This window comes from Macadamia integrifolia, chromosome 3, assembly GCF_013358625.1.
Source record: "Macadamia integrifolia cultivar HAES 741 chromosome 3, SCU_Mint_v3, whole genome shotgun sequence".
Taxonomy (NCBI): domain Eukaryota; kingdom Viridiplantae; phylum Streptophyta; class Magnoliopsida; order Proteales; family Proteaceae; genus Macadamia; species Macadamia integrifolia.
The window spans coordinates 11,338,348-11,358,803 of NC_056559.1; the positions used below are offsets into that span (position 1 = coordinate 11,338,348).

The 20,456-nt window shown below is 38.5% G+C and overlaps 2 protein-coding genes across 4 annotated transcripts in view; both read left to right on the forward strand.

The window, feature by feature from the left end:
* The first annotated feature begins 213 nt into the window (after positions 1-213).
* Positions 214-8,094, forward strand: LOC122073314 (probable methyltransferase PMT28). 3 transcript variants are annotated; one of them, XM_042637878.1, is made up of 8 exons: positions 214-1,643; positions 1,763-1,912; positions 4,063-4,333; positions 4,455-4,547; positions 4,890-5,064; positions 5,342-5,584; positions 5,773-5,967; positions 7,464-8,094. In XM_042637878.1, exons 1-8 carry the CDS (start codon positions 822-824, stop codon positions 7,660-7,662), a joined length of 2,148 nt encoding a protein of 715 aa, XP_042493812.1. In that variant the 5' UTR covers positions 214-821; the 3' UTR covers positions 7,663-8,094. The 3 variants fall into 3 exon arrangements, with proteins under 3 accessions (XP_042493812.1, XP_042493813.1, XP_042493814.1); XM_042637879.1 differs by having other exon boundaries at positions 5,342-5,509; XM_042637880.1 differs by lacking the exon at positions 7,464-8,094 and adding an exon at positions 7,031-7,409.
* A 2,837-nt stretch (positions 8,095-10,931) lies between these two features.
* LOC122073940 (S-adenosyl-L-methionine-dependent tRNA 4-demethylwyosine synthase) overlaps positions 10,932-20,456 on the forward strand; it is a 33,698-nt gene continuing 24,173 nt past the window's right edge. Inside the window, exon 1 of the mRNA XM_042638669.1 lies at positions 10,932-12,098. Within this exon, the coding sequence (XP_042494603.1) occupies positions 11,223-12,098 (876 nt within the window). The 5' untranslated portion in view covers positions 10,932-11,222. The remainder of the gene's footprint in view (positions 12,099-20,456) is intronic.

Below are 20,456 nucleotides of genomic sequence, written 5' to 3' on the forward strand. Positions count from 1 at the left end.
TGATATACCTAGTGATTGCGTGTTTTTATAATATATTTTTCTCTTTTTTTTTTCCTTTTTTTCATTAAAAAAAATAAAATAGCCCCTTATGAAAACAAAAAAAAATTAAAATAATAATTTTTCTTTCCAATGAGAGAGAGAGAGAGAGAGAGAGATTATTTTATTGGGGTCAAGTCAAATGGTGATTGCTTCTCTCTATTTGATGGCTGAGTCCTTGGCCTTTGAAACACAATCTGCAGACTCAAAACTATATTGCCGAAGTTTGCTACAACCGGGGGGATACAATCTGGTTCCTGGGGTATAGACTCCCCAGGTTATACTGAAAAGAATTAACCACTACCCCGACAACGTAATCTCAGCAGCTTTAGGAGGTAACTGTGACATTTCATTTGATCATTTATAAATAAACAAATCCATTTCTCTGTTTTCCCTTCTTCCCCATTCGTCCCCTGCACATATTTGTATTCTTTTATAATAGTGTAAAGGGAGAACCAGTACCTGTATTGTAATCTATGAACATACAGAAAACCAGCTTCAATTCATGTTCAGGAATCCTTTTCAATCTTACCTTTTTCAGCTTCAATTGATGAATTCTCCATCTGGGTAGTGAATATCTAGTGTCTTGGTTGAACTCTGGCTGAGTGTTTCTCTCTGCTTTCGCTTCTAGTGCTGTTTCCTCTTACTGGATAGAAGGAGTTTCTGCATACAGTGGGGAAATCTTGCTGGGTTCTCTCTCTTTCCTTTTAATGTTTCGTGCTGTAAATCTTCTCTGCTCGACTGTCGAAAAGATTCAGGGTTCTTAATAGCTGATTTCTATTAAGATGATGGTGGCACAGTTCTTTCGCCATGTAAAGCGCCCATATGGGTTCTTTGCGAAGTTGATCATAGTCAGCTTGTTGGGTCTCTGTTTCGTATTTGTTTGCTTTTCGTTTTTGTTTTCTTCGTCATCTGTTGCCTCCCAAAGAAATAGCTTCAGTGACATTAAAGAAAAATTTTCAGTGGATCAGAAGGTAAGAGATTCAAGTGCGCAACTTAAGAACAGAGAGCCAGGTAGAAAGGAAGCTCCTAAAGATGATCACTTGGTGGAATCCATTTTGGGAGGGAAAGAGGAGAGTCAGGGAGGTGGGCATGATTCCAGTGGTAGTAATCACAGTGCAGAGAACCAGAAAGCTGAGGTAACTGGTCAGAGAGTTGATCTGGTAATGCCGAATGCTACTCACGGATCAGAAGGATCGAGGAATGAGGAATTACTGAAGGCAGAGGAGCAAGGCCAAATAAAACCAGAAGATGAAGTGGTGGATGCCATGGGAGATAATGATGAGGATAGTGATTTGAATGACTCAACGGACCAGGAAACTGAAGAAAAGATGGAAAATGAGTTGGGGGAACCAAACAGTGCTGGTATGAAGAAAAAGAAGGTGGGTTCAATATTGGATTCTGGAGCTCAATTCACCTGGAAACTCTGCAATGTAAGGAGCAAATACAATTACATTCCATGTATTGACATAGAACACATCACGGGGAGGCTGCAGAGCTATCGACATCGGGAAAGAAGTTGTCCTAGAACAGCTCCTACTTGTCTTGTTCCTCTTCCTCCAGGTGGATATCGACCTCCAGTGAAATGGCCTGAGAGCAAATCTAAGGTACATGAGGGGGATTAATTAATTTTCTTTCCTCCTTCCTCCTTCCTCCTTTATTGTCTAAAGAGGAATCCTTTTTGTTTTGTTTGCTTTCTCATTTGGTAGAATTCCATGGTTTGCAGATATTGTATGGCAATGTGGCACACCCAACATTCACTGCATTCATCAAGACACGGAGTTGGATAAATGAATCTGAAAGATATCTGACTTTCCCTCAGAACCAGTCAGAGTTTAAGGGTGGGGTCCTTAACTATATCGACTCTATTGATGAGGTGAGTTTTTCACATTTTTTTCACAAGGCCTTTGTTATACAGTAGACCATCTGTGTACATATAGTTCATAGACATTGCAACATTTGTTAATTCTTCTTGGTCCAGAGGAAATTGTAAACTCTATATGCAAAGGGGAAGCAAAATTATGAGGGTGAGAGCAGAATTACAAAGTTACCTCCCACCCACTTAACACAAGACCTCCTTGGGCACTTCTCTCGGCAAGAGAATCCTCCTTATCATAGTTAATTCTTTCTATTGGCAACAAGAACAAATTGTTTCCGAAAGAAAGTAAAATTTCTCATTTTTCTTATCATCAAGGGGGATACATGAGGTTCTCTTGTTTTTCCTGGAAAATATCATCCCTATAATTCTCCTAATAATACTATTGAATTGAGGGCACTCATTCCGGCAGTGAAGAAAAGTTAAGGCTTTGGTCCAAGTAATATGTGGATTAGAGAAGCCGACCAGTCCTTAAAACTGAAAATACCATGCTTCTATAATTCTGTTCAAAGTTTTGAAGCAGTTACCTTAATACCTGAGGCACTTGGCTTTTCAAGCAGGCAAACCAACAGAGTTGAGCTTAATCTTCTCTTCTTTTAAGGATAACAATAACCTGATTAGAGTTTAAGAGACCAAGTGGAAAACCATTACCACTGCCATCCAATTTCTGAGAAATCTTTGTGAAGTCTCAATGGGAAGCATGGGAGTATGATGGTATCTTGCGATGATGTTTTTGGACCTAGTAGGCTTCGTGGAATCAATTCCAACAGATTTAAAAGCTTAAGTGAAGGCCTTTTACCTTCTTCGGGTGCCATCTGTTGATTAGTGGAGGGTGACACTAGTGATTGGGTGGCTGAACTCTAGAATGTGGGGTCCTTGGAAATACTTGCATTTGATTGGACATGCTAGAGTATTTTGCCAATCTACGAATATCTCATTCCATTGAAAGTAAAATCGAGTGAATTCCTAAACTGATGAGTTGGCTAAGGGTGGGTTGATCAGGGAGTCATACATGTACCGGGAAATATCATATAATATAACCTACCCTGTTTGCTTTTCTTTTCTTCCATATGCATTGAATTTCTGTATCCTTGCTTACATGTTGTATTCTATCCTCTTCCTTGTTTATTCATCATAAAAGGGGTTTTGGAAGAGGGGGGAGGGGAGAGGGGGGGGGGGAGGGGAGAATACGAAAATTATCACTTTTGTGACAATTTCAGACTTGAATAACGAGCAATAAACAAGGAGAAGATGAAAGGTAAGAGAGAATAGAAGGAATAAGTGAAAAGAAGAGTAGAAGATGGAGGAGAAAAGTAACCCCAATCGGTAGTCAATAATATTTAATAAGCTTATTGCTTGATGTCCAAGATACATAATAGAATGACCAAAACACCTTTAAATTAATATAAAAACAGAGTAGAAAGATATACCCTTGCTGTCACTAGAAGAAGTACTACTGAATAACATCATACTAAACAGCACCATAACACTACACTCTAAGCAGAACCTATAACTCTTCTTCAACAACTTTCATTCTATTTATGATCACAGTAATTCTTATAATTGATTCTGAAAGTTCTATTGCTACTTTCTCCCCATGTATCTAGAACAGTAGTAGGATTGCCTTAGAAGTGACCGTTTGTGCTGAAGGGCCTGTATGACAATGAAATGTCAGTTGTAAGGTCCAGAGTATAACCAAAAGAGAATTACAGGATCTAGGAATCCTAGCCACATCTTAATTTAGGAGAGGGGTTTTGACTCTCTGTCCTTCTTGCACAAGTAAACATATTGGTTGAAAATTCTGTGGCATGTTACAAGTACATAGTATTTACTACTGAGAAACTTGGGTTGGCTTATCAATTGTCTTACACAGTGTTCTTTGGTTGACTTTATCACAAATTGCATTAGTTGGTGGCTTAGCTATTTATAAACAAAAATCCAGTTGATTGATATTTGAAGAATCAAGTTCAACTGCCCCATTCTAGAGCCATCAACTGGACTTCCAAAAGTTCACCTCAAGAATTTCTAAAGGAAATGTATTGAATTGGCTTCCTCGTTTGGAAGCTTATAGTTGTTAGCTTTAATAGATATTACCTGACATTAAATATGGAAATTCATTTTGCGTTTGGAAATATGGTTGGCTTCAATAGATGGTACCTGACATCGAATGGGGAAAGAACATCCGCATGGTACTGGACATTGGGTGCACTGATTCAAGCTTTGCAGCTGCTCTTCTTGAGAAGGAGGTATTGACTTTGTCATTGGGGTTGAAGGATGACCTAGTGAATCTAGCACAGGTTGCTCTAGAGCGTGGTTTTCCTGCAGTTGTGAGCCCTTTCGGAACAAGAAGGCTTCCTTTTCCTAGTGGGGTTTTTGATGCCATTCACTGTGGTGGATGTAGCATACCTTGGCATTCTAATGGTTTGTGTTTCTTGATTTCTTTTTCCCTCTTCCCTCCAATATTTACCATTTTGTTTTTGTACCATATGATTAATTCATAATAAAATCCTTCACAGTTCTGTTCGTTTATTTCTATTTGCAGAGGGAAAACTTCTTCTAGAGATGAACAGGATTTTACGACCTGGTGGTTACTTTATATTGTCTACCAGATATGACAACCGTAAAGAGGATGAAGGTACAACCTTAATCAAGTCTTTAAAATGTTCTTAACAATGGATGACTTCAATGGCTTTTTTTCACTGTGAAGTCATATTTTAAAAAATTTACGAACAATTTTATTGGAATTATGATCATTCCTGTACAGTAGTTGATTCTAATACATAGTTTATCTTTATCTCTCCTACAGCGACGGTTTCTGTCCTGATAGAATTTAATATTATACTTGTTTCATAGGCTGCAATAGCTACAGACTGTACACATTCCCTGGCACTGATGCAGAATCAACACCTGCTTCATTTTTATGTTGAATATTACTCCTTTTTGACATATATATATATATATATATTTTTTTAAACAGCTATGTCTTCATGGACGGCATCAATTTGCTGGAATATCCTGGTGCATAAAGTGGATGAAATCAGTGAACTGGGTGTTAAGATATATCAGAAACCAGAATCGAATGTTATATACGAGTTAAGAAGGAAGAAAAGCCCTCCTATATGCAAAGAGAATGAAAACGCAGATGCAGCCTGGTGAGCTCGGACTACTTGGCTTTGCTGTGCTTTTTTGTTCCATTAAGGATCAGCCACACACACTCTATGGTCAAGGTTTTTTATCTAGTTAGTGATTTCAACATCTGTTGTTTTCACTATGGTGATGATTGTTACCAAGATTTGCGTGTGTGTGTGTGTGTGTAGGTGTGAAGAGCCTGGTGTACTCACTGTTTCATTCATAACTCTCACTTGCCTTTACATTTCATCTCTATTTTCTTACTAATTGTAACCTAAAAAAATAAATGAAAAATAACAGGTATGCTCCATTGAAGACTTGCTTACATACCATTCCAGCTGCCATTGAACAACGCGGAACTGAGTGGCCTGATGAATGGCCCAAGAGGCTTGAAGCTTTTCCTGATTGGTTGAGTAACAAAGAGAAAGTGATTGCAGAGACTAATTTCTGGAAGGCTATTGTGAACAGGTCCTATCTCAATGGCATGGGTATTGACTGGTCAAGTATCCGGAATGTAATGGACATGAAATCAATTTATGGGGGGTACACAAACTAAACTACCTGAAAATTGTTTCCTATGGGATCTTGATATTAATATGGTCTCCTTTGGAGGGGTAGTTCAGTCTTTTGCTTACCATTCTTCTTCTATAATGATCCACCTTCAATAGAAGGGTGACTATGTGAATAAACTATCTGAGAACAGAATTCTTAGTATCCGTGTCACTATACAGGTTTGCAGCTGCTCTGTCATCCCAGAAAGTTTGGGTGATGAATGTTGTCCCAATCAACGCACCAGATACTTTAGCCATCATTTATGAGCGTGGACTTTTGGGAATCTACCATGACTGGTGTGAGTCTTTTGGCACTTATCCAAGATCCTATGACCTTCTGCACGCCGATCATCTCTTCTCACTGCTTATAAACAGGTTAGAATAAATCTTTATTCGTTAATTTTTTTTTTGCTTATCACATTTTGCCTTGTGAAATGAATCTTGTGTCCATTTTATGTAAAACAATTATTTGTTCCACCCTTAGCTTTTTACTCAATAATTCCTCATTCATAGCTGTATGGATCACATAATCAGTAAACCACCACTTCGATGTCCTCTAGACTCAACATGCTACTGCATTAACATTTACAAGGGCGTACCCAGTGCACAAGGCTCCTGCCACAGTGGAGTCTGGGGAGGGTCATAATGTATGCAGTTCTGTCTTGCTTTGCAGAGAGGCTGTTTCCTGACTCGAATCCACGACCACTAGGTCGCAGTGGAGCAACCACACCATTGCACCGAGGTCCGCCCTCCTACTGCATTAACATTTATCTACTATAAATTCAAGCAAACAATATATTTATGAAACATCTGTATAGTCTGATTTTTAGACCAAAGCAACGCGAGAGGTGGCCTCTCTGACCATCCATGTGATGATTGGGATCCCAGCTATATATTACCAAAATATTCTATACAAATTTTTACAAATGTCTTCTTAGTTTAAGACTTCTTTTGAGTTGTCATCTGAAAATATGGCTATATTCCATATAATTTACATCAAAGCATATCTATTGTAGGAGATTCCAAAAAATAAAAAAATAAATAATAATAATAAGATAAAATAAAATAATCTCATCTGCTTGATTTTCTGGACAAGTTAAAATTGAAGGTAGTTAGGGCAATTATGGTTGCAATTTTTGGAGATTGGGTTAGCCAATCTAAGATTTTATGGTGTGGTTTGGGTTGATTTCATCTGAGAATTTGTGTTTCTAGGGATGAACAATTGTCCTTTTTTTGGGTGGGTGGGTTTTTGGGGGGGGGGGGGGGGTTGAAGAGAAGTCTGCAGCTTAAGTATAAGTTTGGGATTAATCACCACAAGGTTATTCAAATAGCAGAAACGTCAGGAAGAAGTCGAATTGTAAATAATAGAATACCCTATATTGAAATTTATTAGTTCAATAAATTGCGAAGAAAATTCATGAATATGATGTGGTTGTAGGTTCCCATGCAACTGAAATTCCACGGGAGTCGGTTTGCTGGCTCTGCTGCATTTTCAGATTCTCAGAGATGTCATGTAGGCAATTTGTGCCGCTTGCAACCATTTTGTTTATACATTGGTGAAATGCCTTGAAGGAACATGTGGAAAACTGGAAAAACTATGCTGATATACACAATTATTGAACACAATTAAAATACTAGCTTAGTAACATCATCATAAACCGGAAAAGTAACCTTTGCATATGAAGGTTCTCTCCAGGATCCTGGTTCATATTTTTATGGAAAAATATGAGAAGGAAAATTTGTGACAAGTCATTGTAAGTTGCATCAATTCAGATACAAACTGAGGTTTTTGAATGTCAAAAGAGGCATCATCTTTCCAAAATCCAAAAATGATTCTTGATTGTCTCAACACCAAAAAATTGATTATGCAGATGTAAGCATCCTGTGGGGATTGCTGTTGAGATGGACCGAATACTACGTCCCAATGGTTGGGCCATCATACGTGACAAGGTGGAGATACTTGATACTATAGTGGTAATCGTAAGAAGTTTGCATTGGAAGATCCAAATGACTTATTCGCAGGATAAGGAGGGTATCATCTGCGCAAAGAAAACCATATGGCGGCCATGAAGTCTTATGTGGGAATCTCTTGTTGGATGACCAAAATTCCACGTCATAAAAGGGAAAAACCCCTGAGCTTGTGTTGTACCCACACCTTTTCTATCTCATAAAATCAAGGTAAGCATTTTCCCTTGCTTATCCCAAATCAGGAACACAAATTCTTTGCCATCCTTGTCAGAAATGTATTGTCACCCCTTTTTCTTAAATCTTTATGTAAATATGTAAAAGCAGGGCATCCTCTTTTTTTTTTTTTTTTTGGGTATCGGACTATGAGAATTAGATTGGTCATGATCAGCTTCTCAAATTCCTGCTCCTTGTGTAAAACCTGATTGTCACACATAGGACAGTTTTGTGATTGAAATCTTCTTTGTAGCTCGAGGTTCCATTGTTCAGGGAATAGAGATTCAACAGCCATCTTTGGTGCAATTGTTTATGCAGTTCATATGGTGTTGTCAGTATGGAACGTCCAGTGGGATTCTGTTTTGTTTATTAAGAGAGGCCAAGCCAGATTTATAGGTTACTTCAGCTCTCATGTTTGGAGCATTAAATTTAAGTTTTTGTACTGATGAGTTGATCAGCTGCTTGGCCATAAAATTGAAGGTCAACATAATAAAGGTAATGACTTCCTAGATGACGGGTGAGGAGCTTATGAAATAGAGGACATGTTTTTGCTACATAATCTATGTTTAGATGAGCTGATCCTTCAAAAAGTTGTGAAGTAAGAGTGACTCCTTACACATGGAAAATTATTACTTTAGTCCTATTTTTTCACAGATTTGAAAATGATGTGGGGGCAGCCAGGGAAGGGATGTTGAGGATTTCAGTTTTCAATTAGAAAGCCCCTACCCTTATGCAGTTATTATCCCACATGCCCTTTGAATTATCATCCTACCATTAAATACCTCCATAGTACCTTCTTGTCTGTCCAAGGAAAATTATCATGTACTGCCTTGTTTGGGGCATTTTTCTTTCTGTTAACATCTTAGCGCAGAAATGTTTTATCAGCACATGAGGTAACGAGAACATGACATCCTCATTTTTTTCAGAGCAATGCTAGGAGGACAACAGGATCAGCCAAGTAGCTAACTCCTTGTGATTGATCCATTCATTGTTTAGGACCATGTTTCTTTTCAAGGAAAAAAAAAAGAATATAGAGAATTTAATTGCCATTGGTCAGCTACCAAGAGGACCCTGTGGTATTACTCCCAGAGCATGTCTCAAAATCCTCACATTTACTGGAGAGGAGCTGCACCCCTCCTGGCATTGCTCACCTAGAGGAGATGGGAGAATAAGTCAGTTAGGCAGCTGACCCCCTGTTTTGATTGCTCCATTCATGGTGATTGGTTCTAACTATTTAGCCTGTTGCTTTCAAGAGAGAGAGAGAGAGAGAATTGAAAGAATCCAGGCTACTTTCACTTCACTAATCCTTAAAAAGCTTCTGAACTAAATTGCTTGCTCATCAAATCATGCAAAGACATGGAAGAGTTAAAACACACTAGGTTGCTTTTTATTGCATCAATGAAGAGAGGCTTGGCAAATATTATAGTAAGTCCAGTCCTTACCTTAAGGGAAAACACATACTATCATGCTGAAGTTCCATCAACTAAAACAGTTTCAAGTCTTCCTATCTGCGCGAGGAAATCCAAGATGGAATTCAGATCTGTTCAAGCAACAATCTTCGGTGCAAGGTTTTAAAGATTGGGATTCAGGATCAGATCAGTTGGAATACGAAGGATATCCACTTTGTGTGAAATGCCAAAGGTCAGGACCCATTTTCAAACCTACCCTTCCTGAGACCCTGTGAAAGTGGGACTTAGATCAATTAAGGCCTTTATCCAGGATCATACCAGTCTCTTCCAATCCCAATTTGTTTCATACTGGTACAACCTATAATGTGGGCAGATCTTGTTTGTGCAAGCCAATAACTGAAAATGGTGGGTAGGATTGGAAATTGCGGATGAGAGATCCAGGAGCTCTCTCATGTTTCACAAGAAGAATGTTATCCCAAAAGATTACTTGTATCACAAACATAGAATCATACAGTTGAGAGTAGATAACTAATTTTTTTTTTTTTTGTGAGGGTGGGGTGGGGGGGGGTGAATAACACACATTTGTGACAATAATAATGGCAAATACAGAGGAAAAATATTTATATATTGAAAACCCTAAGGGTTGTTCAGTTGGTAAGGGAACATGTTATCCATGCCGAAGGAAGCAAGGTCCTGAGTTTGATGCTCAAAACACCCCTTAGGGTTATCCATGACCTCTTTGGTGCCTGTTCTTTACCAGTAAAGCACCAACCAACGGTATTAGCAGTTGTCTTCGCTAGGATTATATAACTGGGGGAAAGACAAGTGGGTTCACTTCATAAAGGATCATTTTATAAAGTATCACACTATCAGTTGGATTGATAAGCTTCTGCCTTAACATGGAAAAGATTTGAATTATCAAATTCAGCTCTCTATACTTAAATGAAAAAAAAAAAAAAAAAAAAAAGAGTTATTATTTGTTGGTCTGTTATTTTTTTAAATCACACAAAGCATCTATTCTGCCACTTTACAAATGATATGTTCATTATGACGGTTGGATAAGGAGGATATAGTCTAGATTAGCTTTGTGTCAAATTTTAGAGTCTACTTTAAATGAAAAATGGTTTCTACGGAGAATGTGGCCCTTGAGTCCAGACACACTGAAGGGCAAAATGACCATCCCACCCCCATTAAATAAAAAATGATGCCCAATTAATGTTTTCTCACGTGTTCCCATTGGCTCCAGGCATTTCCTAGGAACCACGCTCCCCATAGGAAACACTTTTCCCTAATTTAACAAAGTATCTTCGTTTGTTTTAATATACATATTATGTATATCCAATATCCATCCATGCATGTTAACTAATACTCAAGATATTACTGTACACTCTTCCAACTAGTTTTTTTTTTTGGTAAGGACACTCTTCCAACTAGTTGAAATAAGTAACGGACAGTTTATATTGGAAAAACATGACAATAAACGGTTTAGATTTGCATTGTGACCTTTGGAAATATCACATCCTAGCGTTACATCTATGAATAGCTTACCCTTTTTTCAAATAAAACTTTCAGGAAAACCTCGCAGGGTTTAAGCGTGACATGTATACGCGGGACCTGGTCCTCCTTACATATCTCCAATTCATGAACCCACCATGCTTTGCCAAGTGGCAGTTTAATGTGGCCCCACTTGTTATACACCCTCCGATGGACAAAGCCTGCTCTTTTGGCGCGCGATACTCTTTCTCTAGGTCCCTACTCGCGAGTTGCGACTAGGGCTCCACCTTCACCCTCATCACAAAGGCTTCCGACTTCCAAGCCTCAGTGCGATCCTGTGAACGCTGAAGTTACAGGCGTACAGCTTCGAAATCCGAAGACGAAGACAGTTCAGGGACAGGAACCTATGAAGCTGAAGATTTCCATTAATGGTGATGGAGTCCTTGTTTTGATTTCTGAGGGTTTAAGCACTTGAACAATATTCTTATATCTTATGTCTCCCTGGAAGTTCAATTGCAAGCGCAACCGTCAATTTGAGATTTCACAATGACGGGGAAGTCGCCCTCGTATATTCCGGCTCGCCTCGCTCTGCTTGCCATTCTCTCCGCCTCCTCCTTCTATTGCTTCTGGAAGTCCCGACGCCTCCGCCGCCAAAGACTCTCCCTCTCCTCCTCCTCCCAGAGCCCCGCCACCCTTCACCCTACCCCTTCTAGAGGCAAGATCTTCTTCGTCTCTCAGACTGGGACCTCTAAAGCCCTAGCCCGTCGCCTCTTCGATCTTCTCACTTCAAATAACCTCCCCTTCGACCTTGTCGATCCTAAAGATTACGAGCCTGAAGATCTCCCTAAAGAAACTCTCGTTCTGCTTGTTGCTTCGACGTGGGAAGGTGGCAAACCCCCTTCCCACGCTAGTTTCTTCTCAAATTGGCTCGCCGAGAGCGCCGAAGATTTCAGGGTCGGATCTTTACTCCTCTCAGGCTGTAGGTTTGCGGTTTTCGGTGTTGGGAGCCGATCCTATGGTGAGACTTTCAATGCCGTTGCAAGGGATTTCTCGAAGCGGATGAAGGCGCTTGGAGCTTCAGAGCTCTTGTCCATTGGTGAAGGCGATGTAGATGAAGGAGACCTGGATGCTGTTTTCGATGTTTGGTATCGGAAGTTGGTTGGATTGTTGAAAGGGGATTCTAGGGGAAATGGAGAACCTAATGGCTTTAGATTAAGCAATGAGAGTGAGTATGAGAGTGCCGATGAAGAGGACGAGGACTTCACTGAAGAGAATGAATCAGATACTGTCATTGTTGACCTGGAGGATATTGCTGGTAAAGCTCCTTCGAGGAAATCATCTGCGGTGCCCGTGACTAATGGGGAGGTGAATGGTGAAAAGGACATGGTGACTCCTGTGCTTAGAGCTAACCTAGAGAAGCAGGTACTCTGATCTTAGTCTTCTCTTTCTTATCTTTCGACAACAGAAATTATGGAACGGCATGTGGTCTAATTTGGTGGTTCAATTACAGCTTCTTCATTCTGATACATTTAAAAATATTTTGCGTAATGAATTGAATGCTTTTCTTCATTTCCTCTGTGGGTGCCATTGAACGGTGGGGATATTACATCAATTAGACAGAAGGGGTTTATAATCGATCATATATACGCCCTCTAGCATTGTTTTTCAGTAAACTTGGAAGATCATTAAGGATTCTACATATATTCAAAATATGCTCAGAATTGGAGTATACATACACAAGTGCATGCATTGTGGTAGCCTGGTGGGGGCTAGTGCATCCTATATGCGATAGTCTATAGATAGAAACCCTGCTAGCTAGTGACAAAAGAAATGAGATTGCACTCTAACTGCTGGTGGGTTCCCATATCCATATATGCTTATACTTCTTTCAAATGTTTTTTTGAAACTTTTAGATCCCAACACTTCTACAAGACTAGCTTGAGTTTCATTGCATAGTTGTCAAGGCCTCACTTAGGCGTCCAAGTTCTTTCTTGGGTCCAAGTTGACAGCTTACCTTGTTGATAGTTCATGAGTTTATGTTGATTTATGTTTGCTGATTTTTCCCCCAATGAATATGCTTATATTATATCTTATATTTTGTTTATTATATGGTGATTTTCTCATATTAGGTCATTACTCGGACATTAATAGTTAGTCAAAAGCCCCTCATTTATAAAATTTAGACTAGGTTGCTTACCTCCTAATTTGACTCAAAATTTTTTTCCTCTGATGTGTGAGAGAAGATAAAACTCTAGAGTTATAGACAGCATACTTGTGAATGCCAGCTGCATGAGCCCCAATCCCCAACCTGAAACCCATAACAGAAACTAAACTACACATGTAGGCACTATCAAATTGGAACTACAAAGGAAGAAAATTGTCCTAACAGGCTAACACAATATAGGCCTAATGACCCTTGCTTAGCCAGATTGTCAGCCAACTCATCTGCAGACAGAGGGCGATTTAAAGGAAACAACCATTGCAGAAAGTACTAGCTTTGTGTAGGTACCATGGACCTTCATTCTCGTCTCTCGTTTCCGCTCTGTCCCGATGTGGGGATGGAAAAGGAAAAAGTATCAAGTCGCGATAAGTGTAGTGCAGTCATACGTTAGGGTTCAACCCTAAAATGATGGATAGGTATCCCTGGTCCTCAGATGCCCAGAGGGGGTACTCAATATGAATGAAAGAGAGTCGCCACCTAGAAAGGGTCAAGGACCCATGAATGTCTCTCCCAATGAGGGGGAGAGACTAATGATTCAATGGATAAGACTGGTTTGCACCAGGATTATGGGCAAGTGTCAAGTGAAAGACTGGGAAGGTGTTAGGCACCCAGTCTACTTGGCCCTAAGGTTGGCCTCCCTCTGTTTGACTGTTGCTTGTTTGTACCCTACTAAGTAGTCCTAAATCAAGGTCACTTGAAGCTTAAACTAGGTATCTAAGTAATGACATGTGTGCAACCTATACCAAGTATCTAAGTTATGCAACCCTAAGTTATAAGGGAAAAAGTAAATGATTTAAAGCTTGAAGATTATGAATGATTTGATGCTATATTATGAATCCTAACTTGATCTCATTAAAATAATTAATCCTAGTCCCTAATGATTTGTGAAATGAATTATGAAATTAATAATTAGTCTAATTGGTAAAAAAAATTTTAGAGAAAGACTAAAGCTTGAGTTGAATGGTGAAAGCTACATTGATCTAACTATTTAGGATGAAAGTTTTGGAAAACCTAATTAATATGATTTAAACTATTAAAGCTAAATCTTAAGAATTAATCGATTACATTATGCACCCTAATTAAGCTAATTACAAACATTTTAACTTAAATGATGTATTTAAAGATATTGCAAAATCCTATTTAGACAAGTGAGGTGAAATGTCTTAAACAATGAATCTAATTAATTACCCTACATTAAGTAACTAATTTATTGATTGATTGAAAAAAAACAAACCACTAGAGAGAAAAAGATTAGTAATTACACAAATTTAATAAATTGAACTGAATGAAGAAACCAATTACAGTAATTTAAAGGAGCTACATAAACTAAATGCAAAGAAATAAACAATATTTGAAATAACTAATTGGGTTAACTACATTACTTTAATCAATCTAAATTAGTATTACACTAATATGAGTGAGGGTTGAAGTCCAAAAGATAGGAAATAGTAGGAACACCTGAGTCCCCAACTGCACGCCTAATGCAACTGGCCGGTTTGAGGGGCCAACCACGCCCAAGCTACCCTACGTCCTAGATTACGTCCCTGGACTTATTTCCCAAATTTTCACTTAAATAACCAAATGTGGGATTAATCTCTCCAAACACGGTCCAACCCAAAACCAGCAATGGACCAAATCCCAAATCCCAAATCCCAAATCCCAAATCCCAAATCCCAAATCAACTATGAAACCAATGGGAACAGGACCAGATCATGGATCAGCCCATCTCCAAACCAAATCAACCGATGGACATGCCACAGACTACAGTCAAGCCCTCATTCAAGTCCTTTAATTGATTTAAAAAGTTCAACTCTGAGTTGGACCACCAGCCCCCTAATTTAGGTTCTAAAGGGACTAATCTCAGCCCTATATTTTAGGCCTGCAAACTAAGGATGTTTAGACTAAGGGTTCAAGGGAACCAATAGCAGGGATGGAGAGCAATGGCAGCAAAATTTCAGACCATTCCATCAAAGGGGTGGGGGGGTATATTACATGGTTTGAAATAAAATACAATGAAGAAACAAAAGAAAAGGGGGGAGGTGAGTTGCAGGTTTCAAGATCCTTGATTCTAATGGAGAAGAAGAGAAGAGATGGTTGTAGGTTTCTGTCATGGAGAAAGGAAGGTAAGAAGGAGAAGAGAAGAGGAGTGGAGAAGATGTGAAGCTGGTTGGTGGCTGCAGGTCGGTTATGGAGAGACTGGTTCTGGTTTGCATTTCTAGATTTGGTTAAGGAGAAAGGAGGGGGAGGTAGGAGAAGGTTTCAGTTTCAGCAAAGGGAGGTAAGGAGGGAGAGAGCTGAGAGGTAGAACTGCAGGTTTTGCTGAAAAGGGAGGTAAGGATGGTGGATTTCGGTTTCAGCAAAGGGTGGTAAGGATGGTGGACTTCGGTTTCAGCAAAAGGAGGTAAAGACAGAGAGGTACGGTATGGAAGAAGAGAGAATGTAGGAGAGGAAGGTGAGTTCGGTGGGGCTGGTTTATGGGTTCAGTTACAGGGAAAAGAAGAGAAGGAGATGGGTTGCAGCAAGAAGAAAAAGAGAAGATGGGAAGAAGATGAAAGGGCATTCGGTTGGTTTTAGCAAGAAGAAAAAGAGTAGAGAGGTGGAGTTTGAGTCGTGGAAAAAGGGCAGCTGGGTCTTTGGAGAAGAAGAGAAGAAAGGATGAAGAGGGGGGGAATAGATTAGGGCTCTGGATCCTGATCTAGGGGTCCAGATTTGAAGAAAATAAAATCGTTAAAAAGAAACTAAACCACATTAAAGTTAACTAATCTAATTAAAACTAAATGAACCCAATGAAACCATAAAAATCTAATTAATCTAATCAAATCATAATAAATCAAAATAAGGCTGACTGAACCTAAACGAATCATTTAAAACAAATTAAAACTAATCAAGCCTAATTAAACCTAAATGAACCATGATGAACCCAATAAAACCAAACAAACCTAATTAAATCTACATGAACAAGACAGACAAATTAAGATCAAATTTATTAAACTAATTAAACTAGTTTTAATTATCATTAGAAGTAGAAAATTACTTCAAACCCGGCTTTAATCAAGAAACAAGGGGAGATAACCTTTGTGCTTCAAGCCCCAAATCGAACCGAGCCGGACTAAATCTCCTAGCTCAATGAGGGATTAATATGTTAAAATTTTTAGACTTGGAGAAAATTCGGTTTTTAAGGGAAGAGATCAGCCAAAACCTTGATGGGACCAACCTCTCTCCTAATTTTTTAATTTTTTTTCTCCCATTTGGAAGAGGGGATGGGCTATATTTATAGCATAGGGATTTGAGACAATCCTCTTTTGTTTCCAATGTGGGATTAAAAAACTAGAGAGGATTGTTAAAAAAGATTTGCTTTTGGACAAGGGATGCTGGACGCCACATGGCACTCCCAAGCCCTCGAAATGGAATCTAATCCCGAATTTTGGGATCAACTTTTGGGGTTATATCTTTCAAACCATTAGTTGGAATTCAACGTGTAATCATTGGAAAGCTCGTTCCGAGCACTATCCAATGATGTGAGACACGAGTGCAGTTTGGACGGGGACCCTATCGTAAACGTGTAAAGTAGGAACCCCGATCAAGCCATAAAAGGGGGAATTTGGGGTCGATTCGCATTGTCCTCACATTACAATGCAGTGTCCGATTCAAGGGGACAAGTGACACTAATCTACAATGTCAAATTTTGCTTTTTGAGAACATTTTTTCTTAAAAGTTTATAGGGGAAAAATGGGAAAACGTTTTGAAAGATGACTCTTGGAAGTTGATCCCAAAATTCGAGATTATATTCCATTTTGAGCAACCTGGGAGTTCCATGTGGCACCCAACATCTCTTGTCCAAAAACAAACTTTTTTGGACAATCCTTTCTAGTTTTTGTCCCACATTGGAAACCAAAGAGTCTCAAATCCCAAGTGATGCAGATTAATTACCAAACTAGGCTTGTTTTATTAGGAATAAGCCTAGGGTTGGGTTGTATATGTGTTGGGCCTTCAGTTCATGTGGTTTGGAGTGTATTGGGCCACTTTTATGGGTCTAAAAGATGGGCTCTAAGATTGAGTACGGGATTATTAGTTAGTTTCCTTTTTTCATTAGTTTCCTTTTTAGTTGGGAATTGATGGGGTTATTTAGTTTCTAAATCCAGTTTATTTAGTTTTTAATTTCAGTACTTTTAATTCCTAGTTTATATTTCCAGTTTTAGTAACTAGTGGACCTTCTATTTTGTAAGTTTCTATTTCAGTTTTTGGAAACTAAAGTTAGTTTCTATTTTATGTAACCCCCATCATTATTGCAAATAAAAAGAGGAGGCTTTTAAGCCAAGAACGATTTATGAACAAAAAAAGATGCTGCTGCGTTTTCTCCTCTGGAGTGTTTCTTTGTGTTTGATCCAAGCGACTCCTTGCTGCATGAAGTCCAGGAGGGTTTCTTTAAGCTTTCTTCTTCTTCTTTTCAAGATTATCTACAAGGTTCATTGACTCAGGTAAGAGATCTGACTGGTTGTAAAATTCTGGGTTCAGAACTTCAGTTTTCTCTCCTATTGGCCCCTTTCTGTTATGAGATTTACAGCCATCTGATGGGTCTGAAAAGTGGATCGAGTGTGAGTTTTACCTTGAAGGAGACTCGATCCTAATCTGAGCATACTCAGACCAGCCGAATGTGAAATCTGGAAAGTCTCCTATTCTGGCCGATTGGGACTTCTGCCCAGATCTGCCCAGAAACTTTGGGTCGATTGTTCTGAGGTTTGAACTAGGTTTTGGTTATTGTTTTCCTTTAATTCAGTCCCTGTTATTGGTGTTTTAGTCCCTGATATCTGATTGCTATCTGGCTGCTGATCTACTGGAATAACTGTACTCAGTAGGACTGATTTGTGCTTGATTAAATTCTGTTTTGTTGGTATTCTGCTATTGGGTTATTCTATGATTATGGTTGTTCTTGTGATTAAAAGATCCTGAAGTTGAGATTTGGTTAGACTCCTATCCTAGTCTACATTAAGTGGTATCTATAAATATAGTCCATTCCCTCTTCCAAAGGGGAGAAAAAATTGGGAAATTGGGAGAGAGGATGGCCTCATTAAAGTTTTGGCTGACCTTTTCCCTTTAAAATCGAATTTTCTTCAAGTCTAAAATTTTTAACATATTAATCCTTCCTTGAGCCGGGAGATTTCGTCTAGCTCGATTTGATTTGGGGCTTGAATCACAAGGGTTATCTCCCCTTGTTTCTTAATTGAAGCTGAGTTTGAGGTAATTTTCTTCTCCCAATGGCAATTTAGAACTAGTTTAATTAGTTTGACAGATTTGGTCTTAATTTGTCTTTGTCTGGTTTATGTAGATTTAATTAGGTTTGTTTGGTTTTATTGGGTTCATCATGGTTCATCAAGGTTTAATTAGGCTTGATTAGTTTTGAATTGTTTTAATTGGTTCGCTTAGGTTCAATTAGGATTATTGTGATTTAATTAGGTTTTTGTGGTTTCATTGGGTTCATTTAGTTTTAATTAGATTAGTTAACTTTAATGCGGTTTAGTTTCTTTCTATTGATTTTATTTTCTTCAAATCTGAACCTTTAGATTAGGATCCAGAGCCCTAATCTATTTCCCCCCTTCTCCATCCTTTTCAGCCAAAACCTGCAGCTCTACTTCTCAGCTCTCTCCTTCCTTACCTCCCTTTGCTGAAACTGAATCCTTCTCCTACATCCTCTTTTCTCCTTGACCAAATCTAGAAATCCAAACCAGAACCAGTCTCTCCATAACCAAACCTGCAGCCACCGACCAGCTTCACATTTTCTCCACTCCTCCTCTTCTCTTCTTCTTCTTACCTTCATTTCTTCATGACAAAAACCTGTAACCATCTCTTCTGTTCTTCTCCATTAGAATCAAGGATTTTGAAACATGCGACTCACCTCCCCCCTTTTCTTTTGTTTCTTCATTGTATTTTATTTCAATCCATGTAATATACTCCCACCCCTTTGATTTCATTTAGTTTGCCTTTTTTTCTTTTTATGTTGTATTTTGATGCTGTGGTCGATTGGAATGATCTGAAATTTTGCTGCCATTGCTCTACATCCCTGCTATGGGTTCCCTTGAACCCTTAGTCTAAACCTCCTTAGTTTCAATTATTGTTTATTTATTTGCATTTAGTTTATGTAGCTCCTTTAAATTACTATAATTGGTTTCTTCATTCAGTTCAATTTATTAAATTTGTGTAATTACTAATTTTTTTCCCCTCTAGTGGTTTGTTTATTTCAATCAATCAATTAAGTAGTTACTTAATGTAGGGTAATTAATTATATTAATTGGTTAATATATTTCACCTCACTAGTCTAAGTAGGATTTTGCAATATCTTTAAATACATCATCTAGGTTAGAATGTTGTAATTAGCTTAATTAGGGTGCATAATGTATTTAATTAACTCTTAAGATTTAGTTTTAATAGTTTATAGATCAGATTAATTAGGTTTTTTAAAACTTTCATCTGAAGTGGTTAGATTGGTGTAGCTTTCACCATTCAACTGAAGCTTTAGTCCGTCTCAAAAAACTTTTTTACCAATTAGATTTATTAGGATTTTTGTAATTCATTTCGCAAATCATTAGGGACTAGGATTAATCATTTTAATGAGTTTAATTTAGGATTCATAATATAGCATCAAGTCATTCATAATCTTCAAGCTTTAAATCATTTACTTTTTGCCTTATAACTAGGTTAGCATAACTTAGATACTTGGTGTGGGGTTGCACACATGTCATTACTTAGATACCTAGTTAGGCTTCTAGTGACTTAGATTTAGGACTACTTAAGAGGGTACAAACAAACAACAGTCAATTAGAATGAGACCGGCCTTAGGGTTGGGCAGACTGGGTGCCCAACACCTTCACAGTCTGTCACTTGACACTTGCTCAGCATCCTGGTGCAAACCAGTCAAATCCATTGAGTCATTAGTCTCTTCCCCTCATTGGGGGAGACATTCATGGGTCCTAGACCCTTTCTAGGTGGTGACTCCCTTTCATTCATATTGTGTACCCCCTTTGAGCATCTGAGGAACAGGGATACCTAACCATCATCTTAGGGTTGACCCTAACGTATGACTGCGCTACACTTATCGCGACCTGATACTTTTTCATTTTCCATCCCGAGCGGAAATGAGAGAGGAGAGTGAAGGTCTATGGTACGTACTCTTTGATCCTCTTCATCATCGTAGAAAATCACCATTTAATTTCAGCACCTCTAGACATCCATTTAATAATTAAAGAAGAATCACTCTCAACTAGAATCCTCTGCAAAGTGCCAACTCCTCTCCCTGGAGTATGAAGGATCATGCTACAGAGCTTGGTCCTCAAAATTTTAGAGAACATCTTCTCTTAATCAGAATTTTATAAGAAACTTCTGGACCTACCTAATAACCTCCAACTAAGTTAAAAAAAAATGATAGAATGTAGATTTTCTTGTCCTCAAATTGGGCAGCATCCACCCCTTACTGGAAACAATAAAAATGTTGATTACTACATTTTTGCTGTAAATTAGTAATTTTGGTCACTTGAATGACTATTACAAACTCCTTTTGGCCTAAA